General features: G+C 40.5%; 1 protein-coding gene across 7 annotated transcripts in view; it reads left to right on the forward strand.

Annotated features, from left to right (window-relative positions):
• Window positions 1–27,440, forward strand: part of CNTN4 (contactin 4) — a 632,588-nt gene that overhangs the window by 576,050 nt on the left and 29,098 nt on the right. For 3 of the 7 annotated variants that reach the window (XM_043550999.1, XM_043550998.1, XM_037904817.2), the window contains 2 exons: window positions 22,790–22,965; window positions 27,068–27,188. In XM_043550999.1, coding sequence (XP_043406934.1) covers window positions 22,790–22,965; window positions 27,068–27,188 — 297 coding nt within the window. The remainder of the gene's footprint in view (window positions 1–22,789; window positions 22,966–27,067; window positions 27,189–27,440) is intronic. The other 4 variants (XM_043551001.1, XM_043551000.1, XM_043551003.1 and 1 more) reach the window with 3 other exon arrangements.

The raw sequence follows: 27,440 nt of genomic DNA on the forward strand, positions 1-27,440 counted from the left end.
GAAAGGAAGAGGTTCAAGAGTTCTCACTTAATTTCACTGTCAATAGATGATTCAGTCGATTTGCCTGTCGTTGAAGATCAAATCCATACAGCAGTTCAAAAAGGAGATGGCCTGTAGGTTAAACACAAATGCTCAATGAGATGAAAGAAGGTTAATTAACACTTTTTCATCAACTTGTTCCAATTTAGTTTAACATGATCCATTTCAGAAAGGTTACAATATTTTGCAGTTTTCTGAATACAAATGAAAGTTCAATGTTGTTAAAATGAAAGCATTCTCAAAGCACACATAGTGGTTTTTTGATATGTATCTGATGCCTACTTACATCTGCATCTGAGCGTGTATGTGTATGAGCACAAAATATCAAGAATAAGTTACTTTGAACCTGGCCAGATGGAAGCTGTTTTAATTTCATAGCTAGGGAAGTCATGTAAAGAGCAGCAAGGGCCAGTTAACTGAAAATTATCAACATGGTGAGTGTGTTTACAGTAAAGCGGCTACATTTGGTTTATCATCCTACCCACTTCCCTCAGCTATCAGTAATAGAAAGTAGCTCAACTTTTGATTCTGACTTAGGGAAATGAGAATGTTTGTAACTTGTAGCATATGAGAGAATCTTCGAATCCAATAAGTCAGGCAGCGACATCGTGGGAAGAAGGCCACAGATGCGTTTGACAGATTTAGTCAGTTGGAGGTAGCTGCAGGGTTAGAACAGGAGTGATGAGCTGGCTAACCTTTCCTGCATCACTAAGCTCTGACAGTTAATGATTTGTACTGCTAACGCCAATGTCTGCAACATAAGAATAAAAAGAAGAGTCCGTTTCTAATTGGATGCAGTAGGCCAGATTCTTAGTAGTGTAAATTTGAGTAGCTTCATGGTCTTAATGGAGCTACATCAGTTTACACCTGCTGAAGATCTGGCTCAGTGAGTTTGTATGTTTGTTTGTTCCTTTGACCGTTTTGATTCTTATAAAGTTAAATGTGACAGTTGTGCTGCCATGGCTTAAAATTCCTACTGTCCCAGAACACCCCAGTGCAGGAAAAACCCTCATCACAGAGGCTAGTCAAACTGTGTGAATTTCAACTCTTAGCATGTCTTCCTACTCATCCACTCTAAGGGGTGTGGTTTGTCTCTTTCCAGAGCAGGCAGGGAACGGACCTCCAAATGCATCAGCTCTACAGGAATCCCACAGATCTGGGGAGGGGGCGGGGTAGAGAAGGCAGGGACTCTGCAGTATTGCCTCATATCTCCTTTGCCAAGGCAGCATGACTTTCACAGGAGGGAGAAATTGCAGACAGGGTCACCATTATCTTATGCTGCTATTTCCCTGATATTCTAATGGGAAAGGACACCACAGAGAACAGTACAAACCCTCCCTTAATATGCAACCCTGTCTTGGAGGAAAGGGAAAGCTTGTCATAGAGTCAATGGCTGTCAAAGTGTGGGGAGCAATCTGACTCCCATCCATTCATGTTATTGAAGGAGACTGGAGACCTAAACCTAGATGTTACACACATTGAAAATGTGACTGATTGTCTCAGTGCCTGGTGATAAGCCAAAGGGAGCAATATGGGGGCGGGGTGGGGGAGTGAAACGGACAGCAGTGTCAAGAATTTTTCAGTGCTGAAAATTGTACACAGTGAAATTTGAAAACAGTGACTCTGAAATCAGAGTAGCAGGAAGTCTCTTTCCAACATCTACATTACTGATCTAATGAGAAGCATTATGTAAGAGCTGGGTATTATTATTATTATTATTATTGTATTTACTAGTAAAAAATAGAGAGAGAGATGTGATATAGTGATTCACTTGCATCTCAACACTGGAGACCTGAATTAATATCCTGGCTTAGGTACAATAGAAAGTGATCTTAATGATTTAAGGCTAGACATAAGTTGTCCGGATAACCAAACTGTCTGATATATTTCAAGATGACTGATCTTCTCCTCTCAAGAGCACCATGAATGTGAATGGCAAGGAGTGGTGTTGCAGCTAATGATTAAAGGGCATCAGCAGGGGTAGGTAGGATAGCTATTATGGTAGCTACCAGCACTGGGCCAAATTCATCCATGGTTTAACTGCATTGAAGTCGAGATGAATGCCCCAGTATGTCTTGGAGCAGGTGCCATCTTCTCTTTATATATTTATACAGTGCCTAGCACAGCTGAGCTCAGATCCCTTATTATTATATATACCCAATGCAAATAATAAGTAGTTTCAGCCAAACCTAGTGCCTTTAGTTTCTCACTTTTATGAACACTAAACCCACTCTTAAATTTAATCATTTAAAAAAATCTTGAAAATAAAGTTTGAAATACGAAAATTATTTTACATGTTGGCACACTATATGTTTCTCTCTCATTGTATATCTTTATAAGTTAGCTCTTGAGTCATATTATGAAGTGATCTACATAAGGAAACCTGTGATTGATTTGGAGAAAAAATCTGTGAAAGGAGAGCAACATTAGAGATGCTTTCTAATAATGCTTCATATTGTACTTCTAGTCAGGAGTGGGAACCAGAGATTTTCTGCAACCTCTGAAGAAGGGATGATCTTGAGAGTTTTTTATTCTACACATGATTCTTCTTTGATCCTTCCACTTTTCTCTCACATCAATGCCAGGAAGTTATCAGTAATAGAAGAAAAGCTCAGCTATCAAAATAAAAGTTTGCTGTCTCAAGATCTGTCAATGGGACAAGGAAACATTAATCAGTACCGTGCAGGATTCCCAAGTAAATTGAGAAGAGGTTATCATCTTCACCAGAAAAGAAATTAGTCTCTTCTGAGCGTGGAATTTTTTTAAAAGGGGTTTGTTTTGGAGGGTTTTGTTTGGTTGGGCTTCTTTCAATTCTTGGCATTTGGTCCTTTTAGAAAGATGTGTTTTGTCTTCTGTGTTGCGTGCAGTAATAGGGCAAAGGATCAACAGGATATAGGATAAAGATGTATTTCAAAATAAGAATTATCTACATTTATATGATGGTATTTCCCTCTATTACGCAGTCATGTCTCAGGGCCTGCTTGCCATTCTCCGCTTGGTCCATATACAGGCAGAATTTAACTTTACATGGAAGGCCTGATCCCAAACTTCTTATCTTTTTGTGCAAGTCCAAAATACATTGGGTTGGAACTAAACAAAGTGAGCTGTAACAGCCACAGGTTGTGTTATGACCTACACTTCTGCATATATAACAGTAAGTTAATATATCCTACAGTCTAGTTTGTCTCTTTATTGTACTGCAAAAGCACAGCCTAGCTGATTTCTCTTTTTAGTGTGGTTTCTAAAAAGCTTAAGGGTCTTAGACTTGGCACTTGTGTTGAAGAATCATTTCTCTCAGGGAGCTATTTGCTAACATTTTAACTAATTTTCTTCTAATTATAAAATAGTGGCAGCAGATGCTGTTTAGAGGAATACTTTGGTTGAAGTCATCTGCGAGATTGACTCAACAACCCAACCTGCAGAGAAACCATTGCAATAACTACAGGCTGTTGCCACTCATTGCTGAAAACTGAGGTGGTCATTTTTCTGGAGAAATAACTGTAGGTCCCAGTGTGAAACTCTTTGCTTTGTTCTTCTTTTACACTGTCCTTTGTGTTCCTTCACAGATTCCAATATACGATAATAGAGAGAATTTGGCTTCCAGTAACATCAATAAGCTCTGATGGTCCACTTCCTGTCCAAAACCATTTTAAGGTGGGAACAGGGTTTTTCATATACAAAGATGGGGATGAGGGAAGGAGAGGGAAATTGTGCGTCAACGGAGAGATAAAAGATTTGATTTTCAGCTAGAGCTAAGCAGTGTAGCTCTGTTGAAGTCGAAGAAGCTAAGTCAATTTACACCGGCTGAAAATCTGCCCGTCTGTGTTTTTAGTTTCTGTGTAGGGCTGTGAGTTTTGTTCAACTTGCTAAATAGAATAAATTAAGACTAGGAGTCCACCCCAGTGATAGTTCTGTTTAAAAAAATTAATGCTTTGTGGCATTCAGTACTCTGCATCACTGAGGGAATCACAAATAGAGAAAATAAATGAAAATTGTTTAACTAGTATGAAAATACTTAGTGTTCTTTATTTTTGGAAAGTTTTTCTTCATCCCCTTCATCCTCAGGTTGCTGAATTGAGGACAGCATTAGCTAATTTTACCCTCAGACATTTATGACACTGAATTTCCGCTGGACATTTTCAGCATATTCCTTTGATTCACATACTGTGGCCGAGACTTTCAAAAGTGCCCGGTGATCTTGGGTGCCTAGCTTGTGACACTGCCTAGGGGTCTGGATTTTAGAAAGGGATGATAAGACACCCTTTGAAAATCAGGTCCCTCATTGATACTTCCAGTGGGGTACCCAAAAAAGTGAGGCATTAAGAATTACTAATCACCCCTGTAAATGAAAGACAATATGTAACTGTATTTAGGTATGTCAGCAGGTGGCACTGTTACATAGTCCTGGATGTTCTTCTTCTTAGTGTGCAAGCACTATTCAGTCTTGGAAAAAATGATTGTATTATTGTTATGTAGTTTCTTCTTGTGGGACCTACGGCAAGCAATAAGATGGAGCTGCTCTCTGCCTTAATCTTGCTCGTTAAGGTCAATTCTTGTGGCAGAGTTGCCCCTTGGGAGCCAGACATTGGTGTGCAGAGTGAGATGCCTGAAAGTGGATTGCTTGTGTGCTGTTTGTGACCATGACTGTTCAAGGAGTGATGTATCTAGTGTAAAATAAAAAAGTTGCACTAAGACAATATCTAGACTCCACATCACTGATGTCTCCCCCACCAGGAAACCAAACTTCAAGGCCCTGATATCTGCTTCTGCCCAACAGAGGACGATAGATAGAATTTCGTCTTTCACACCTTGAAAAAGTTTGTAAAACTTGCAACAAATTGGCATGAAATCAGGAATGTTTTATTTTTTTAAATGTGCAACAGATGTCCTTCAGTAACCCAGTACAGTTCAAATGAAATGTTATGACCAGTAATTGCGTTATTCTGGGGCAAAACATGAATTTTTGTGAAATAAACATTAGGACTTGACTCTTAGCCAAATGGAAGAAAAAGGAAATGTTTTCCTGTGGCTTTATTTGCAACATGAATTGAGATCTAAAAGACAGGTGTGTGGCCTTTATATTTTTTACTATAACATCTGAGAGACAAAATACTTGTCCATTGAGTATAATCCCCTGTTGTCACCCCCTAAGACATGTACAATCAAAATAATGGTACCAGGATTTGGGCAGCTAAAAACCGGGATAATGCTCCCCACCCGCTCCCCATCTACTAAAACAGAGGTGGGCAAACTACGGCCCGCGGGCCACATCCGGCTTGCCCCTGGCCCCTCTCCTGTTGTCCCCCCTCCCCTGCAGGTACGCTGCCACGTGGGCAGCAGGGCTGTGAGCTCCTGCCGCTCTGAGCGCATGGTAAGGGGCCAGTAGTGGCATGCGGCAGTGGGGGGGTTGGGTAGGGGGTTCTGGGGGACAGTTAGGGGACAGGGAATGGTTGGATGGGGCAGAGGTTCTGGGACGGTTGGGGATGGGGAACAAGGGGGGTTGGATGGGAGTCCTGGGGGGCCTGTCAGGGGATGGGGCAGTGGATAGGGGTCAGGGGACGGGGAGCAGGGGGAGTTGGATGGGTCGGGAGTTCTGAGGGGGGCAGTCAGGGTGTGGGAAGTGGGAGGGGGCAGATGGGGGCGGGGGCCAGGCTGTTTGGGGGGGCACAGCCTTCCCTACCTGGCCCTCCATAAAGTTTCACACCCCGATGTGGCCCTTGGGCCAAAAAGTTTGCCCACCCCGTACTAAAAATTACATTAATAATTATATATGTCTTACAAAATAATACAAAGTACAGATTTATAAAGAAACTTCATTACAAAATATAATACCTAAGAGTTTTGTCTTAATGAATAAAACTGACACAAAGCACAGCTCGAGGTTTTTATCCATTTCAAGGAGCCAGGTACAACGGTTAATATTTTACATCAGATTAAGATAGCACAACATCTGAGCAGGTAGAGAAGGAAATGAGTGAGAGAAGATGGGGAAAGGGAGATACAAAAGAACTGAATAGGGAAAAAGCAGAAGAGAGGGGTATCCCGTTTTGTCTCATTATTATCTTGTGCCCTCTCCCCCTCCTCAGTCATATCTACATCTTGTCTAAGACCAGGTCTACACTAGGAAATTAGGTTGATATAGCTACGTTGCTTGGAGTTGTGAAAAATCCACACACGCCCCACCCCTGAGTGACACAGTTAAACTGACCTAATCCCTGATGCAAACAGCGCTAAGGTGACAGGAGAAGTCTCCGTTGACACAGCTACCTCCTCTCGGGGAGGTGGAGTGCCTAGACCAACAGGAGAAGCCTTCCTGTCGGCATAGGTACTGTCTTCACTGAAACACTACAGGGGTGCAGCTGCAGCATTTAAAGTATTGAGCTGCCCTAATCCCTAGACTGTAAGCTCCATGAGGCCATGGATGTCTGTTCTGTTTTTACAGCGCCAAGCACAGTGGGGCTCCGGTCTATGACTGGGGCCTTCTGTGGCTACCATCATACAAATAATAAGTAATAATAAATTCGCCAACTTCTTTTGAGATTATTGGTATAGCAATATATATAGTGATTGGTTCCAGCAACTTCAGCTTTCTGGGGAATGGTCATCAGACAAAAGGATAGTGGCCATAAGTGGCTGAAAGTACCATAGTCTGTATAGTAAATGTCCTGGAAGGCCTAGATATTTGCCTATCCCTTCAGACCAGTGACCAATTCATGGTATGACATCCATGATACTAAGGATTAGAAACTAATGCTATACCATGTTTGCTGGAAATCTTGGTTTTCCATTGATGTCTAATGGTATTCTCTAGCTTTGGTGAGCCCGGAGTTATTAGACTTTAAAAATGGTTTATTTTGATGTTACTGTTGCATGTTCACTAAATCCTGAGCTTTAGAATAACTTCTTGGCCTGCACCCTGGGTATGGAGGTAGCAGAGCAGAGATAAATGTCGGGGCGTGATGGGCATGTAGAGAAATGTAAGAATACATACAGCTCCATACAAATGCACAAACTATATCAATCACCTTATAGCTGATGTGTTTGAGTACAGGCATATTAGTTATTTTTTATTGCTCGCCTGTAGTGCCTTGAAAATTTAAGCCAGCACTTCTCTATATTTACAATCATTATCATTCTAAACATATTTTAAAACGCCACAAATCAACAATCTCAGCAGGCTACATTGTTCAAAATGGCAAAATTCTTTTGGATGCTGTGCATGTGACAGTAGAACACACTGCATGTCATCACATTTCTGCCGTAACAATGGCTTGTTTCAGGGGGGACCGATGATTGATCTTTGAGTGACTTGTAATTTATCAAAGACCAGATATGATTGCGTCTGTATCTGATTAACCTTCCTCGTAAGATGGCCATCATTTTTTTAATGACAGTAGATTATTCCATACTTGCAAAGATGGATATCAGCTAGTATTAATCAATAGCCCACAAAAGGTGACACCTTGAATTCACTGGATTATCTATAAAGTCTGTCACAAATGGTACAATCATTTGTCAAATATACCGATTTCATATAAGGTACTTCTGAAGTGAAGTGCCTTTTATTTTAGTGCAAAATACAAAGCGATACATGTATAGCAAAGAGTATGCTTTGTTTTCCTACTGTAATCAGGCACCAATGCTGACTGCTATAAAAGAGCAAGTAAAAATTTCTCTGAGTGACAGATTTGATTGTCATTTTCAGACCCCATTACATAAGATTTTCTTTGTCACATTTGTACGGAGAGAGCTTGATTTAATAAGATAGCATTGCACAGGTTAAAATGGAGGTTAAAATGAAGTATTGTTCCCTGTTCTTACTTAAGAAACACTCTTTGTGCTCTCTTTCTGGACCAGATATATTTTAATTTGTTATGTCTTCATAGTGCTATAATGGTGCATCCCTTCCCGGTATTCTTTGATCCAATTCCGTTTTTAATTTGTTTTCAGATTTAAATTAACCTTCATTTACTATTCAGCCACACAAAGAGTGTGTATTTCAGTATGCAGAAATGCTTGTCTGCTGATTGACTGGCTGGTCCCTTTCTTGGAGATGGGAGGCATTAATTCCTGGGAGGGGAACTCTTACATCATGTTTAGACAGTTTTCAATCTATGGGAAACTTTTTTTCAATGTCATTTTAAGAAATGCGTTAATATGTTGTACCAAAACTGTCGTTCAGGTATGAATGGAGCCAAGAAGAAAACTGCCACTTTTAAAAGTGAACAGATGGACAGCTTAGTAGGAAAAGCAATGGAACAGTATTTTGCTCACATTTTACTTAAAAGGAAAAATTGCCCACGTTAAAATGAAATAGATGCTTCCTAACAGAAAATGGCTCAGGAGACACTGTAACATATATCTAAAAAGTATACAAGCTCTCCGTTTATAAAATGTGGTTCTAATGTAGCAAAGACTAAACATGTTAAAGTTGCCAGTGTTGTAATCATGCAGACCCCTCTCAGGAAAGCATTTAAGCATGTGTTTGATAGCTGAATTGGGGATGAATTGCTGAATCAGGACCTTTGCTCCTTCAGGAAAGACCGCATTTCTCCCCCTCCAAGCCTCACTCCCAATTATGTACATCGCTATAAATCACTGACATCCCTTATTACAGAAAAGTATGGCAGGAGTATATAGCAACACTATGGGTTAACTTTTCAAAAGCATCTAAGTCCTATTTTCAAAAGTGACTCAGGCACTTAGGAGGTTAAGTCCCACTGACCTGTCATGAGAAATTTTACTCTATATCTAGCAATATCATACTACTGCAGAAAATAATACAGTAAAATGTTATACATTTTCTTATACGGGACATGCCTTACAAATCAGTTCCTTTGATTGTGAATACACACGTACAGTGGTTCATTGTACAGAACACATGGAAACATATACTGGTATATGAAAAGAGCCAGCCTGAGTCTTACTGATTATATGTGGACCATTATGTGCTGTTGCCTTCCTGTAAGATTGACAGCATATAAGTGAAAGCAATGCAGGTGGATGCTGTGATATTGTAAAGCGGAAGATTTTGTTTAACCACTCACCTTTGCTCTGACCTTTCCCTGTTCCTTACTAAAATTAATTTTGGCCAAGCCCCATAAACTACTCAAACAATCCATTAGCATAGCTATAGAAATTAGCATAGCAAACTACCACATGTTAGTTTAGCTATTCACCGGTTATTAATCTTCTCAGTTCAGGGTCACATTATCCTGTCTTCAGCATTTTTCACAGTGTCTGAAGATGTCTAGAATGTTAAGAGGTCCCAGAAGTTTGATAGTCACCAAGCTTCAGATGCTTTTGACTTTAAGTCAATTTGCAGTTCTTGTATAAATGTTGCATTAGCAAATACAAAAAGGCAGGGGGGAGGGGGGAAAAATGTTGCAGCTTGTCTGAATATTTAGTGTATTCCTGTGGGTGATTTCTAATCTTTGGTCACATATCAAAAGCAGAGTGATTTAAATGCTACTGTTGATTTATATTGTCTCTAATATAATATAGATCTTGTCCTGCAAGGTCTTTCATAGAAGAGAAGAGACCATTATGACCATCTAGTCTGACCTCATACATAACAAAGGCTATAAAATGTCACCCATTAGGAGACCTGCATTATGTCCAATAATTCTTGGTTGAGCTAGAACATTCTATTGTAGAAAGTCATCCAATCTTGATTTGAAGACTCTAAATAAAGGAGCACATACCACATCCTTTGCTAAACTGTTCCAATGGTTAATTATCCGTGCTGTTGCGAATTTGCATTTTGTTATGTCTTTGTGGGATGCAGGCATATGCTAGGGGACTGGATGATGCTTATAGATTTTTAGGGCCAAATTCAGAGGTAACATAAATGGCAGCATAAGTTTACATGTCACCTCATCGTTGTAAATGGGTGAATTTGGTTCAATCATTGGAATTTACACTTTCATTGTGTTTTCATTGTGTCGTTATCCTGGTCCTATTTACCTGAATGGGTAGGTATTCTGCCTGTGTTACATGGATGCCTTAGGCTTTTAATACTTCAGTTTAATCTGTATCTGCTATCTCACATTGCCACTCTTAAGGCAGTCATTATTTTCTTCAAAAGTTTGACAAATTTTATGATGACACCAAGACTATTGTTGAGCATATTTGCATGATAACCCAAGCTTTTTTTCTGCCTGATCAAAAACGACAGTGTGGCATTCGACCTTCACTGTCTGCACAGGCAAAAATGTCACCTACTTGTGCATGTTAAAAAAAACCAAATCAGTGTGTCTTTTTACTCTCTCTTTGCTGTCACGGTGCTGACTGTTATCGGTCTGCTTCTGGGGGCTTTTCCAACCACTTCATGTGGTTCCCCATCTGCTTAATCTCTCTCCTTGTTTGTCAATATGCCCTTTTGTCACCAGCATCCTGCTTCTGGACCAAACTATAACTGCAAGTACTTCTGGTTCCATCACATTATCATCTATAGAAACAGCAGAAGACATTATCTAATTTATATCCTAGCTAATTTATATCTAAACCCTGGCAGACACCCAAATAACCCTTTCCCAGAGAATTAGTCAGTTTGTACAAACTAACATGACAAGGGAAAAGGCCACTGAATTATTTACATAATGCAATAATTTAGTCACAAACCAAGAATGACCATAAACACCACTCATAAAATAGATCACCACTGACTCCAAATATTTTCATTTTCTCTCTTTTCCTCCTTTATTCTACAGTCCAGAACTCAGGTGGAGGTGTACCCAAGCCGTTACAACTTTGTAATCCTCTTGTCCTTTTTTGAAAAATTCTGACTTCCTTTTTGCCTAGAACAAACCTTGAAAATATGTTTTGAAATCACACACACCCTTCATGTTAGGTTTCCTATTAAACTTACATTCAGGCACCAAGTGTGGTTTAGTACCAATATTATGCAATTAAAATATTCCTGGAAAATGGTGAGATCATCTCTTATCTTACTGGTATTTTGTTACCTTTACAAGACAACCTAACTTCTTAACCCCTGATGTTGAAGCCAAAAGTCAGCAAGCAAAATTTCAACAACAATACCAGAATGACCTAAATCTGAAGGTGAGAACATCTGCTCACTCAGGTGAGATACACATGCTAGGAACACTTTAAAATTCTGCACTTACACAAAGGAAGATAAGACTCAGTCTTACTTGAAACCAACATAATGCTCTACAATGCAGGGCAAAATCTAGGGCATACTGGTTTGGTATGCTGCCCATTATCTCCCTTCATAATGGATTTCCAAAGTCACACACATCCAAGGCCAAAATGAATTGCCTAGGAGCAGTTTCTGCTATATCCATCTAATCACTGGTCCTTGCCAATTGAAACTAAGTAATGGAGATCTTTGAACAGCTACTTATGGCAAAAATAAATAAACCAAACAAAAATATTTCAAAAATCATCCCCAAAATTCTGGGGTTATAATTTATCTTTAAAAATTGAATTTAAATCTAAATCCTTGTAAAGTTGCATGAGTGCCTGTGCATAAAATAAAAGATATATGGCCCAGAACTTTGAAAGTTAACTCTGATGTTTGCATCACAAAATCAGGTAGTTAAATGGGTGGGGATGAATATTTGCACTTGAAAATCATTCCAGGTCCACAATTGCAAGCACAATCATTTGTATCTACAAAAATGGATGCGGAATGGAGGCCACAGAAAAAATATAGCCCTGTATCTGCTTTTGCTGTGGGGGCATCTTGTATGCACATCAGGGTCAATTGGGCACAAAAATGACTCAATATAATTTCCTGAACCAGCCTTTCAGTATTGTTAATCAAAGTAAATTCCTCCGGAATCAACCATGAATGCACAATCAAAAGTGATAACTTTATGCATTTGGGTGGAGTTTAGTAAAAACTGTGGTCTATTATTCTTCCTATTTGCACGGGGGAAGGAAGGGGAGGTGTTCCTAACATTGTTAAATACCTGAGGCCATAGAATGGCTGGCCTCAAATTTATAGCTACTGCATAAATCCCCTGACCCACACAAAGGATGCTAAAACTTTAGTGAACCTTTTACCTAACCCTGTTGTGTCTTATCTGATTACTGTACATCAACAGCAAAGGCAACATTCTGTCCATTTTCAATAGTGTTGAACTTGACCCTTTGTGCTTGGCATTGCTTTCCTTTGTCTTAGCTGCTTGCTTGAAGCATCTGGCAATTGAACATAAACCCCTGCACTTGAGCATTCATGCTTGAACCTGAAATTACCTTGTCATCCACACTGGCTTTCATTAAAAATCTAACAATGACGATACACAGTATCGGAAGTCAGCACCTTGTGTGCTGAAATGGCCTTGGCCTATACGGCATCCTTCTTTCCAGCTCAGAACAAAATCTTCTTCATTGCATTCGCCAGCAGCCACTTTGGCCATTCTGTGCCAGAGCTCCTCAGGCTCTCTAACTCAGGCATTGCCTCCAAGTCTATTGCTAATATGTGGGTACCAAATGGTACCAAGGAGCTTGAAGAAAATGTACATGAGTTACCTGAGCAAAGACTCACTTTCTTTCTTCCAGGTAAAGAGCCAGACCAGGTTTGTTCTCCCTCCATGAGCTAGCTTCAATTCTTATGTATGTAAAACACAGGAGTTAACTGTCCCACTCTGTTTGGCACTGGTGAGGCCTCAGCTGGAGTACAGTGTCCAGTCTACTCTAAGAAACACGGGTACAAACTGGAGAGTTTTAAGAGGCAAAATACAAGCTGTCTAACTATAAGGGTAATTAAGAACAGCAATAGGCTTCCAGGGAAAGCTGTGGAATCCCCGACACTGCAGGTTTTAAAGAACAGCTTAGACAAACACCTGTCAGGGATGGTCTAGGTATACTTGGTCCTGCCTCAGCACAGGAGGCTGGACTTGATGACCTCTCAAGGTCCTTTCTGGCCTTTCATTCTGTGATAATAGTCTAGTCTCCTGAAGTTTATAATACTTTGATCTAAGTTTGGATATTGGGTTTAGTGTGTGGCTGCTGGGTGGTGTTGATGGCATGTGATATGTAGAAGGTCAGGCTAGATGATCTGGTGGTCCTTTCTGGTCTAACCTCTGACTCTATGAAGCATTTTGGGGATCTGGGTCTTCAAATATGCTGATACGGTGCTAAGCATAGTGCTATTCTTCTGGAGATGTTTAATAACAGCGGGGAGCAGAGAGAGACCAGACTCCTTATGAACCCTGTCTGTGCCATTCTTTACATCAGTCCAATGGGGCTGTATGACGAGAGCATTTGATCAAGTGCAGCGTTGTTCTCAAACTGTGGGTCGGGACCTGTTTTAATGGGGTTGCCAGGGCTGGCTTAGACTTGCTGGGTCCCGGGGCCAAAGCCCGAACCCCACCATCTATGGCTGAAGCCCAAGCCCCGCTTCCCAGGGTCAAAGCCCAAGGGCTTCAGCCCTGGGCAGTGGGGCTCATGTTATAGGTCCCCTTCCTGGGGCTGAAGCTGCTGGGCTTTGGCTTTGCCCATCCCCTCCACCCCCCGCCCCCTGCCCCACCCAGGACAGTGGGGCTTGGGCTTTGCTTTTGCCACCCACCCACCCATCTAGTGCAGTGAGGACTCAGGTGGGCTCAGGCTTCGGTTCCCCATTCCTGGGGTCATGTAGTGATTTTTGTTGTCTGAAGGGGGTCGCAGTACAATGAAGTTTGAGAACCCCTGATCTAGTGATTACAATATAGGAAGGGGGGCCATGGCTCCTGGGTTGTTTTTTTGTTGAGCACTTCCAGTGACTTGTGTAACCTTGAGAAAGTCATTTTGGCAAAAAATGTAAACGTAGGGACTTGAAGCTAAGCATTTACATCTGTATTTAGGCACCTAAATAAGCTGTCTGGTGCTCGAGGTGCCAAAGCAATGGAAATGATAGGGACGTTTGTACAATGCACCCCACATACAGAGGAGAGAGAGAGAGTCCCCAAATAGACAAGGGTGGGGAAAGGGAAGTGCTATTATCCCCATTTTACAGATGTGGAACTGAGGCACACAGAGACTGATTTGTCCAAGTGTTGCAGGGAGTTTGTAACAAAGCCAAGAAGTGAACCCCCAGCTCACAGGTCCCAGTCCTGTGTCAATATCACAAGGCTTGTCTTCTTCAGCCCAGTACCTCTGAAAATCAGATCACTTATTTAGATGACTAAATACATATTTCGGTCCCTAACTTTAGAGACCCACATATGAAAACATTGGCCCTACGTCTCTTTGGGACCAATCATTTGAGACGCTCAACTCCCACTGAATCACAACTCCTTTTGTTCGTCTCAAGTCCTGAGCATGTTGCAAACAGTATTCAGCCTTCTGGGGTTTAAAATACTCTATCCTCCCACCTCATTCAGGACTTAGGATGCTTCATCCTTTGTTTGCTAAGCACTTTGATGTCCTTGAATGAAAGACATTACGGTTATTAACATTATAGCATTCCCATCCCTTCACAGTCTAAGCACACAACATTGCCAGGTTGGAAGTGAACACACTTGAAATGGGACCCTGTGTGGCGGTGCAATGCAATGGACCAGCAAACCAGCCTAGCTCTAGTTAGAAATCCCCAATTCATTTGAAGTCTTTTTGGTCACTAGGGATAAACTGTTATTCACTGTGGTGTCATTCATTACTCTGTTGTTGCTCACTCGTTTCATTCAGCAGCTGACACTCTCACATTGGGCATTGACTTTAAAACAATGCATCCGTCTCTGACTGTCTGCCTCTGATTTATTTATGTTGCTTATTTTGTGCCACAGCAGATTGTGTCCCACTGTGTCATGTATTCTAGATCAACGTGACACAACACAGCACTGCGTGATCTACAACAAGCAAATATGGCAATATGGAGCTGTTTATTCTCAACAAACAATCCCTCCTAATGGACACAGAATCAATTAAAAAAAATCAGGGCAAGCTGGTTTCTTTTCAAATTGGATAATTTGTTCCCCTCAAATATCGGTGATATATACAGCTGGGCGGTTTGTAACTATAAAATGTGTAGCAACTTCCCGAAATGAAACATGAAAACCAAATAGTGCAAACAGCCAGAGAAGATTTTCTTCTGGTAGAATACAAGTGACAAAAGCAACAGTTACAGCAGGCACATTGATGACAAATGCTACCCACGTCTTCTCACTTTGAAGGTAAACTCTTGCTAAAAATATAGTCCAACATAAGCAAACTAAACTAATGAGAAATACAGCAGATTCTGGTAGCCTGCAATCAACAGTAAAACGAAGAGAAACAATGCAGATCAAAAGATAGGTCAGGAAAGCTTGAATACTCTCTGAGGGTTCTTTTGTATGTATTATGGGCCAGATCCTTTGCTGGTGTCAATTGGCATAACTTCACTGAAATCAATGGAATAGTGCTGATTTACACTAGTTGAGGATCTGGCCCTGTAAGCATATTCTCTTCTCAAAAGATCTAAGCTTTCAAAACATAAATGATCTCTCAGATATAGTTGGCATGCAAAGAAATATTGTATGTCAAATAAGAAAATGAAGTTTCCTTTACATGATAAGCACTAAAACTGTGGTCCTGAAAATTGCTGACTTGAGGGGAAGAAAAGAAAAAAGCAGCTTTCCTCTTCTACTAAGCTTTCAGTGACACCTACAGACAAGAGTGTTAACTACTCATTGACAGTATTTGTAGCTGTGAGTCAGATCAAACTGTAAATCTCATCATTTACTGCCTGTCCTCTCAATACTTATCTAGGAAAGCCTTTTTGTTAATTATGGTTGAACTCCATCCCTCTGCAATGGGAATTGAACTCTTTCATTGTACGCCAAGGCTGCATTTGGCCCTATGTATATTAATCTATGATATATACTTACATATATGCATACAAAACATGCTATTTCACTCAGTTGCCCTTTTTTCTTAATCTGTCATGTGTTCCTTTTCACAACTGGAAAGTGGGGAGGTTTTTTTACCCATTTGGTGTTTGAAGAAAATAAAAACTTCTAGAGAAACTGAACATTACCTTTTTCAATTTAATATGCGGCTGTATTTCCAATAGTATCCGTGCAGTAATGCTAGCTGAACTTTCTCAGAACTCCCATTCAACAACTTTGATTGCTCTTATTTTTAAAGCCATGCCAAAGTGCACAAGAAGGCTTCCAAAAGCAAATGTTCACTTGAATCGCAAATAAAAAAACCTTTCCGTTTGACCACTTTTTAAAAACAATTAGCTGCCGTTGGAAATCTTCCTCTGTGTAAAGGTTACTTAACAAAGATAGCTGAGGAAAATAATCTGTAGTTAGGAGAACATCATGGTGGAAAAACAAAAAAAAACCCGCTCTGCTGTAGTATATAGGTAAATGGTTCATTCGTCTTTCTTGTATAGTAACTAAGAGCAATAGAGAATGAATAACTAAATAGTTATTTCATAGCAAATTTTGACTAGCTCATAAAAATCCTTGTTGTAGCTAACTTTGAAATATGGAGGCTAACCAGAACAAATTTGGTGTCACTGAAGCACTCTCTTTGATTAAATAGGTGCTTCAAACTATGACTTTTAACAATGCAAATCAAATAACTTTGATTACCATTTGGCCTCATATTGCCAAGGTCTGCCACTTGACTGTCCTCAACTGGCTTGTGCATAACACTTTCCATTTGCTGCTGCAACTAGGACTATTAAATAGAACTTTTTTTTACTTCTCCAGTCTTTGAACACAGATTGGTAACCATTCTCCCCAGAGTGATTTGTAAATTGCATCACAGAGGGCTCACATTCATGCTAAATATGACTAGGGTCAAAGTCTTGCCTGTATTCCACTCAGGTGTGATTTGTCATCAGGCTGTATCAGCCGTTCAGTGAAAAACTATATGTTAAAATATAACATCACTCTGCTTCTCGACACTAAGGGATTAGGAACCTGAGGCAAGGGCACCTGTAGCTCCTATCGATTTCCACTGGGATTATGTTTAGCATCTCTGAAAGCGTTTGTGTGTGTGTGTATATCAGCAACCAGTCTGTGCCCTTCCCTTCCCTTTTGTAGTGATGACCTCTTGCATTTTTGCAGGATGTCACAGGGAAGTGCAGACTAGACTCAGCAAAAACTAGCCACTAATACTTGTGTAGGGCCCAATCCTGCAAGATAAATTGTAGGACTCTAGTAGAAGCTGAAGGTGATCAGGACAAAAGCTGGGTGGGCAAAAGAGATTTTTCAGTTTGTTAAAAGAACAGGAGTACTTGTGGCACCTTAGAGACTAACAAATTTATTAGAGCATAAGCTTTTGTGGGCTACAGCCCACTTCATCGGATGTTAGCAATTCCAAAAAGTTAAAAAAAGAAAACAAAAACAGTTCAGGTTCACTGAAATATTTTGTTTTGACAAAACAAACATTTTATTTTGATTTTGAGCATTTTAAACCTTTTAGATTTTTTAAAATAAAATTACTGGAAATTTTGAAACGAAAATATGTTTCTAACTGAAAAACTAATCATTTTAACTGGCCATTTCAACATTTTTGGAAAATTTTATTGACTTTTTTCCAAAATAGGAAAATTCAGCAAAATCAACACGAATTCAAGAAATATTTTGGTGTCACCAAATCTGCATTTTTTAAACTAAGTAAAAAGGTTAGTGCAAAAAAAATTTGCCCAACTCTGCTCATAAACTTGTAGGAGACACTCATTTCTTCTCAGGATCACACCCTTAAACATTTTATAGGATTTTTGGAGAGGGCTGAGGGAGTTCCTGTCTAAACGATTATTGTAATCCTGCTAGGATTTTATTGTAGCATTAATGACGTGTTAGGACATGTAGAGCCTTTGATAGGTGGGTTTTTTATCATTATTATTATTTGAAATTATTCGGGGGATGGGTGGACAGAAATGGTAAATTAAGATTTCCTTTGAAATGCTAAGTGCCCTCAATTTCCATTAACTTTACTTCACAGGATCAGGCCCACAGGGAATTTTGCATGAGTGTAGCAACATCAATGTAACCCTCACTGGTACAAACCCTAGAGTAACATGCTTGATTGCTGTAAAGAGTAGCTTGAATCAAGTGTGTCTTAATCCATTCCAGGGGGTTGGGTGGAAACCAATGTACTCAATCCTTTAGACTCTGAACCTCTAGCTAACGTATAACATTTATAATGAAACACAATAGTCAGTACAGATGTTGTAGGCCTACTTATGGTAACACTAAACCTGAGATGAGAGGCACCATACTGTATTTCCTTACCTGTTCTGCTAATTTTCCTGCTACACATTGTGGAAATCTGTATTACCCAAGTCTTCTATTCTTTGTATTTATGTAGTTAGTGAACCAACAACAGTCCAACTTCATTCTAAAGTCCATAGGGTTTGAAAGCATGCCTAACAAAGTCAGTGGGATTCTTTTTCTCTTGACTTCAGTGGGGTTTGAATCAAGCCCTAAATGCCCAGGTTTTAAACGTTTACCTTTGGATTAGATACATCATGTAGGAGATGCCTAAACAATAATTTTATCATCCTACTGCGGGAGGCCAACCCAGTTATCCCAGCAATCTGCCAAGCTACAGTGCTCTCAGACCCTATTAGATTGGGCTCCTCAGGTGAGTTAGGTGGCCAGATGCCTATTTTCCCCAGCTTGTGAATCACTTTGGGGCATAGGCAGATGAGCACCCAGACACCCACAGTAGGGCAGCAATGTGCATGCTCAGAGACAGAAGCAAAAACAACTTGGGAACATTTACTGCAAAAACTTAGGTGCCGAGTGAGTTTAGGCGTCTACAGGGTTTCAGTGGAAGTTTTGTGCATCCCAGCAGTCCCTGAAACTGGGACTTAGATGCCTAAAACAGACAGATGCATAACTTCTTTTGTACATTCAGGCCCTTGTCCCCTGGCCTTGTCTTTTAACAAGTTGTAAAATGTTCAGCAGTGTTTATGCATAATGTTTGCGTCAATGCCATGATGAGAAATATTCCTTAATATCATTACATTCATGATACATACATTACATACATGATTATTTAGTCTTTGACAATTAGGTATATGGTGGAATATTTGCTTTGTTGTATCTCTGGAAATGCCTCTTGGATTCTGTTACCTAAGTATTGAAACATCTGATATCTCAAGACAGAATGAGAAATCCTTCATAAAGGGCTGTTTGGGAGGAAGAGTCACTGCTATTTTAAAGCCAAAATAATTTTTTTAGCTTCAAAGGCAAGTAAATCAAGGGCGGGTTGAGAGGAAGTATCTGTTGAGAGCTACAGTATAAGCTTTGTAAAAAGAAAAGGAGTACTTGTGGCACCTTAGAGACTAACCAGTTTATTTGAGCATGAGCTTTCGTGAGCTATAGCTCACTTCATCGGATGCATAGCATATCGTGGAAACTGCAGAAGACATTATATACACACAGAGACCATGAAACAAAACTTCCTCCCACCCCACTCCCCCGCTGGCAACAGCTTATCTAAAGTGATCATCAAGTAGAGCCATTTCCAGCACAAATCCAGGTTTTCTCACCCTTTCCCCCCCCCCACACACACACATACAAACTCACTCTCCTGCTGGCAATAGCCCATCCCCCTTTGAAACCCCTCTTTATAATGCGCATGATAATCAAGGTGGGTCACCTCCAGCACTAATCCAGGTTTTCTCACCCCCCCCCCCTCCAAAAACCACACACACACAAACTCACTCTCCTGCTGGCAACAGCTCATCTTACAATGTGCACAGCAATAATCCAAGTTTAACCAGAACGTCTTGGGGGGGGGTTGCAGGAAAAAAACAAGGGGAGACAGGCTACCTTGCATAATGACTTAGCCACTCCCAGTCTCTATTCAAGCCCAAATTAATAGTATCCAATTTGCAAATGAATTCCAATTCAGCAGTTTCTCGCTGGAGTCTGGATTTGAAGTTTTTTTGCTTTAAGATAGCGACCCTCATGTCTGTGATTGCGTGACCAGAGAGATTGAAGTGTTCTCCGACTGGTTTATGAATGTTATAATTCCTGACATCTGATTTGTGTCCATTTATTCTTTTACGTAGAGACTGTCCAGTTTGACCAATGTACATGGCAGAGGGGCATTGCTGGCACATGATGGCATATATCACATTGGTGGATGTGCAGGTGAATGAGCCTCTGATAGTGTGGCTGATGTTGTTAGGCCCTGTGATGGTGTCCCCTGAATAGATATGTGGGCACAGTTGGCAACGGGCTTTGTTGCAAGGATAGGTTCCTGGGCTAGTGGTTCTGTTGTGTGGTATGTGGTTGTTGGTGAGTATTCGCTTCAGGTTGGGGGGCTGTCTGTAGGCAAGGACTGGCCTTTCTCCCAAGATTTGTGAGAGTGTTGGGTCATCCTTCAGGATAGGTTGTAGATCCTTAATAATGCGTTGGAGGGGTTTTAGTTGGGGGCTGAAGGTGACGGCTAGTGGCGTTCTGTTATTTTCTTTGTTAGGCCTGTCCTGTAGTAGGTGACTTCTGGGAATTCTTCTGGCAACCGCATTTGCTCCAACCCCTCAGACAGAGACAAACACCTACAAGATCTCTATCAAGCATTCTTACAACTACAATACCCACCTGCGGAAGTGAAGAAACAGATTGATAGAGCCAGAAGAGTTCCCAGAAGTCACCTACTACAGGACAGGCCTAACAAAGAAAATAACAGAACGCCACTAGCCGTCACCTTCAGCCCCCAACTAAAACCCCTCCAACGCATTATTAAGGATCTACAACCTATCCTGAAGGATGACCCAACACTCTCACAAATCTTGGGAGAAAGGCCAGTCCTTGCCTACAGACAGCCCCCCAACCTGAAGCGAATACTCACCAACAACCACATACCACACAACAGAACCACTAGCCCAGGAACCTATCCTTGCAACAAAGCCCGTTGCCAACTGTGCCCACATATCTATTCAGGGGACACCATCACAGGGCCTAACAACATCAGCCACACTATCAGAGGCTCATTCACCTGCACATCCACCAATGTGATATATGCCATCATGTGCCAGCAATGCCCCTCTGCCATGTACATTGGTCAAACTGGACAGTCTCTACGTAAAAGAATAAATGGACACAAATCAGATGTCAGGAATTATAACATTCATAAACCAGTCGGAGAACACTTCAATCTCTCTGGTCACGCAATCACAGACATGAGGGTCGCTATCTTAAAGCAAAAAAACTTCAAATCCAGACTCCAGCGAGAAACTGCTGAATTGGAATTCATTTGCAAATTGGATACTATTAATTTGGGCTTGAATAGAGACTGGGAGTGGCTAAGTCATTATGCAAGGTAGCCTGTCTCCCCTTGTTTTTTTCCTGCAACCCCCCCCCAAGACGTTCTGGTTAAACTTGGATTATTGCTGTGCACATTGTAAGATGAGCTGTTGCCAGCAGGAGAGTGAGTTTGTGTGTGTGTGGTTTTTGGAGGGGGGGGGGGGTGAGAAAACCTGGATTAGTGCTGGAGGTGACCCACCTTGATTATCATGCGCATTATAAAGAGGGGTTTCAAAGGGGGATGGGCTATTGCCAGCAGGAGAGTGAGTTTGTATGTGTGTGTGGGGGGGGGGGGAAAGGGTGAGAAAACCTGGATTTGTGCTGGAAATGGCTCTACTTGAGGATCACTTTAGATAAGCTGTTGCCAGCGGGGGAGTGGGGTGGGAGGAAGTTTTGTTTCATGGTCTCTGTGTGTATATAATGTCTTCTGCAGTTTCCACGATATGCTATGCATCCGATGAAGTGAGCTGTAGCTCACGAAAGCTCATGCTCAAATAAACTGGTTAGTCTCTAAGGTGCCACAAGTACTCCTTTTCTTTTTACGAATACAGACTAACACGGCTGTTACTCTGAAACCAGTATAAGCTTTGAAATTTTAATAATGGTAAAATTCATCCTTGTGCAAGGAGCCAGCATACGGCTTATGCATCACTTAAACTCTCCCATTTAAGAGGAATGTGGTGCATAGACCTTGTGTGGGCCCTCTTCAAAACAAAGAATTTCACCCAAAATGAATGGACTTAAGAGCATCAGAATTTGGAAGATGGTAAACAGATGTACCAAACAAATACACAGTTTGTGATAAGAGCCATGAATAAAGGAGATTCTGAATGTATTTAGTTTAATTTTAGTATGTTCTTGCTTCACTTTGATTGCTGCTGCTTTAGCACTCTGGATGATTCAGGCAAGAAGTGCATGTTAGTCCATGAATGAATGGTATCAAGGTAGTGCTCCGTTTGGGGAATACTCGCAATTTTTTTTTATAACACTCGTGAACCAATACATTCGCTGATAAACCTTGCAGCATGTATTCCCAGATAAAAGGAAAGTGATCAACTGACAATGGTTATAATAAAGGGAGGATAAACAGGTTCTGATGAAATATTCTCTGATCTTTGGCCCCTCCCCTAAATTTGAACCAAGCCTTTCAAATTTGATACCCCTTCTCCCCGCCCCCTCTCCACATCTGGTCATTACCTTTTCATTTTCATACACCTCTCCCTACACTTCCAGGCTGCAGATGGAAGCAGACATCCTGAAAGATTTGCAGGTGGTATTTTCAACTCAGCTGAAAACAGAGGGCTCAAGGGCCTGTTCTTACAAAATTCCCAGCCCACTTTTACAAACTTAATTGTTCCTTTAAGCATCCTCCTAACTCTTAAGTTCTTCTCCTAATTGAACCTCTTAACTTTTTAAAAGTTCACTCACCAATAAAGAGGTTGCAACAAGCTGCCTAGTGTTGTAATCAGCTCTTGAAATCTGTGTATTTCTAAAGGAGAAGGGAGTCATTCTTCTTTTGTGTATTCTCTGTTTGTTGTATACAGATCCAACACGGGTTGTGGTACCACCTTCCAGCACAGATGTCACTGTTGGAGAAAGTATTGTCCTGCCTTGCCAGGTATCTCATGATCACTCGCTAGATATTATGTTTACTTGGTCATTTAATGGACACCTGATAGACTTTGAGAAAGACGGGGATCACTTTGAAAGAGTTGGAGGGGTAAGTATTAATATTAACTACCCCCAAAAGCCATGCATATGTTATACTGAGACACAGTAATGACCATGGATAACTGAGAAAAGGACTGTCTACACAGAATCAAACTTAAAGGGAAAGATAAAGTAGTGATATATCCCTGCTAATAGTGAGAACTGTATCTTGCGTTTTACTGACTATTAAGTAAAGCATTAAATAGGTACTGTATCCCAGTTTGTAGTAATTCATATATAGCCCAATATGACTGGTATTTCTCAAGGTCTATTTTTCTGTGGGTTCTTGAGGGACATATTTTATGCCAATAAATCCCACTAATGCTAAAGTGCCCTACAATACATTGGCAATTCCCTTTGCGTAGAATAGATTTCTTAATCTGCCCCAAGGTGAATAAATTGCTTAGCGTTCTCCTCCTTGCTGAAACAGCAAAGTATAAATTGAATGTAATTGTAAAACTCTATATTCACATAAAAAGTAGAAAGAATTTGGGGAACACACTTTTCTGGAGCTCTGTAACCTGTTTGATTAGTCTTTGTCATTGTCAGTATATTTCTGTGACCTCATAAATCAATGTTTGCTCACCCTTGTGCCAGTTTACATCTGCAAAATAAGTATCCCCCTCTCCTGCAAACTACAACAGTGTTGCCTCTGGGATCAGGTTTTCTTTCAATGTTTTACCATCTGATTTTTCTGTTTGTGTGATATGGCTGGCTGGTATTAGCACCACTTAATACTACTTTGTTTATCTGAAATCTAAACTGTGACACCAGATAATGCAAATATTTTCAATGACCAAAGAATATGATACTCGTAGGTTAGAAAGATTGTGTCCATGAAAACATGGTATTGAGTAAAAGAGCAGGTTTGATAAAAGTTTTTTAACCATTTTGTTCACATTCAAAATGTGTGTATCTCATTACAGAATAGACTATGGGATTAGGAAAGCATCCATAAAAATTCTCTCTGCCTTATGAGTTACATTATTTCATTTCAAATTCAAATTCAAATTCACTTAACTAGTGACCTCACACCTTTCACCTCTAGGTCACTAGTCAAATGTAGCTCCCAGAGTTGTTACTGTCTGATCACTGCCTAGCAGCCTGTGTGAAATGTGTCCATTTTCTTCTAGAGTTGTTTGGAGCACATCAGAAAACAACTGCCGTAATCGGCACTAATTAACACTTTTGTTAGCAGCCCCCATGGAGAGTCTTCAAGCTAAATGGGCATAGGGCATGAACCACCCTCTCCCGTCTGCTGAGGCATGGTAAATTGGTGTGACAGTGTGGGGAAGTTTGCCCAACTGCTACCTGTGCCAAACCTCTTCTGTCTGTCAGGAGAAGGCTTCTGTCTCCATGGCTGTGAATCTAGTACCCTGGTGGCCATTAAACTCACTGAAAAGACCTCCATGCCTTAACCTTATTGTTTTCTTTTGTTTTTAAAACAAAAGACGTTGGGCCCATTCCTGGTCCCATTGAAATCAATGGGAATTTTCACATTTAGTTGAATGTAATCAAGATTTGGCCATTTTTATGGTATTAACGGGTCATACTGTCTTTTCTCTTCAAGGATCCACTGCATGGCAGACAGTGCAGCAGGAAGAACACCATGAGGCAGCCAATCTTTCTGCATGGTACCTTGTCTGTGACAGTATGTTTGAGGTTTAACTTAATAGATGTAGGTTGATATTTTCAAAGGAACCTAAAGGAGTTAATGCATCCATTCAATGGAAGTTGGGTGCTGTTTAGGGATGGGCCCTTTTGAAGATCCCAGCTGCAGTGAATATAATAATTATCAAAGCCACTAAGTTGAAGTCATTTCTCAAAGGCTAAAGCCGTAAATATACTTTTGCAGTCAAGGTCCTCCGTATGAAGATGACAACCTCATGGTGCTTTTGGTGTTCCTGCAGTGGTCACAAGCAGGTTTCCTCATGGGCCCTGTAGGAAAGAAAAGTGCTTACTACTTCAGTACAAAGTCCTAGAGTTGCCTTTGAAAAGAAAACAAGGGAGCAAGGCAGGAATAGAGTCCATTTCATTAATCACATCAGTACTTGGCCTCTCTACTGAGATTATTGACATAGGTATCTCATTTGAAAGGGGATTTAGTAATGTGAATCCACACCCAATTAGAATGAGATCTCATTATATGTGGACTCATGAACAGCCATCCTGAGGTAATAACTTTCAGTCACTAGTGAGGATCAAACTGTTGACCTAGAGGTGAAAAGAGCCCCTGAGTCATCCAATGCACCTTAACATCTAAGTTCTTAACAGTCATTTGAGGCAATCTATGGCATTGTTGTCAGTAGTTTGAAATATGAATAATACACTCGCTGCTTTAATGTGTCTTCACCTGTAATTGTTTTAATTTTCACACTTTTTTGTAATACCAACCATCTCTGGAAGTCCTTACAGATTGGGTGCTATAAAATGTATGTGATTAAGTCAGGGCCGTCCCTAGGGAGGTGCGGGGCCTGGGGCGGAAGTGACAAATCCATCACTTTCAGGACTGACCCATCACTTCCGGGACTGACTGCACTGGCCCACGGGGCCCCCCAAAGCATGGGGCCCGGAGCGGTCACCCCGATTCACCATACCCCAGGGACAGCCCTGGATTAAGTCATTATAAAGGAGGTTTAAAATAGGAATAACAGATCCATGAGTCTCTCCCAACAATCAACCAAACTTTTGGATGTTATTATGCTGATTGAAAAGAATTGATAACACAGATGAAAAGTTTTCACCCCTTAAATTTTCAGAGGGGTAGAGCATGGGTTGAGTTGTTGTGTGTGACTTCTTTTGAGGTCATTTGGGCCCACAGGACCAAAATCCCTCTCAGTTCACTGAAAATATAAGGTTTAGGTTCACTCGTGTTTCATTTGAATAAAAAATTTGAGAACTGGGTTGTGTGCAGTATTTCATACAGAGAGGGAATCCATCTATGCTATTTTTCACATTTCCTATTTCATCTAATTGTACCCACTCCATTTTGTGCGGGTCTGTTGAGGGTTTAATCTATCCTAGTTGCAACAGAAAAAAAATATTTAATTTCATTTTTTCCCCTTGTCTGCTTGCATTCAATGTAGCTAACAGAAAAGATGGAAGAAACCAAATATGTATTCACTAGAAATAGTGGAGGGAAAGAAAAAGGTTTCCACATGTGGCTTTCATGGACATTTCACAAAGTTAGAGCCTCTTCTAGACTTTAAACAGAGTAATGGTCTCCATTTACATTTGTCAGGTGTGAAATTTAGTGCTGCAGGGAAAAGCAAATGCAATTTATGAGCCTTGTTGTTATCATTTTGAGGGGTGGTGAACAAAATGAATTTGAAGATGCAACATATCACTCAAAGATCTGCATTCTAGGGTACACAGCAACAGAGACAGCTGTTTCTAGTGATTACACTTGACAGGGCTACAAAATTTCAAACTTTTTATTAATATTCTTCACTGAAGATACCATAATCACAATCTTAAATTGAGATTTCTAATGTACTGAAAGCATTGTGTCTGGTGAAGAGTATAGAAATATTGAGATACATATACGTACATAAACATAATTAGTTCTATTCAACTGTTAATCAGACATGCATTAGTGTTGTTCCATGCTAGGTGAAGCAAGATTTCCTTAGAGAGTGCTGTTCTCATGATCTTTAATATATAAATGGTGGGCAATCAAAATGCTGGCTGTAAGACAAGGTTGTCAAACTATATGCCTCCTAATTTAGGCTGGTTTTCACCTATGAAATGGCTGTAGGCGGAACATAGGTATCTGAATACCAATTAAGTCTATAAATTGGATGGCTGGAGAGATAAATAAGGAATCATAGAGAACCTGCCTCACATAAGTTTTGTCACATCATTTTAATGGTAAACTGTCTACCTAACCCACCAGACTCCCCCATCCCTTGTAGAAACTATAATTTTAGAAATGCTACTGCTCTTATCTTCAAGGCAGGTTCACATATTTGTAATAGGCCACACAGCTTCCATTACTAATGTTTTCATCAGCCGGTGTAAAATAAATCCATTAGTCACAGTGTCCTTCATGTGGTAATGATGTTTAGAGCTCATTAAAAAGTAATTGTAACCACTTTTCCCTACTTTATCAGCAGGATTCAGCTGGTGATTTGATGATCAGAAGCATCCAGCTGAAGCATGCTGGGAAATATGTCTGCATGGTGCAAACAACTGTGGACAAGCTATCGGCTACTGCAGACCTGATTGTAAGAGGTATTTGAATTTTGTTGTTGTTGTAAAACTACTTTTTACACTGTCTGCTGTTCTTAGTAATACAATGCATGGTCTCAGAGAAATTCCCAACACCTTATCATTATTGTAAGAAATAAGCTACGAGGTACCACACAGTACATTTTCCAAATACTGCACACAAAAATCCTTCTATGTGTGTTTACATAGCCATCACAAAACTTTCATAACTTGCAAAAACAAGATTTTGTATTGAGTTACTTCTGCAGCTGAAAT

The sequence above is a fragment of the Chelonia mydas genome, chromosome 7, assembly GCF_015237465.2.
Source record: "Chelonia mydas isolate rCheMyd1 chromosome 7, rCheMyd1.pri.v2, whole genome shotgun sequence".
NCBI classification, from domain to species: Eukaryota; Metazoa; Chordata; order Testudines; family Cheloniidae; genus Chelonia; species Chelonia mydas.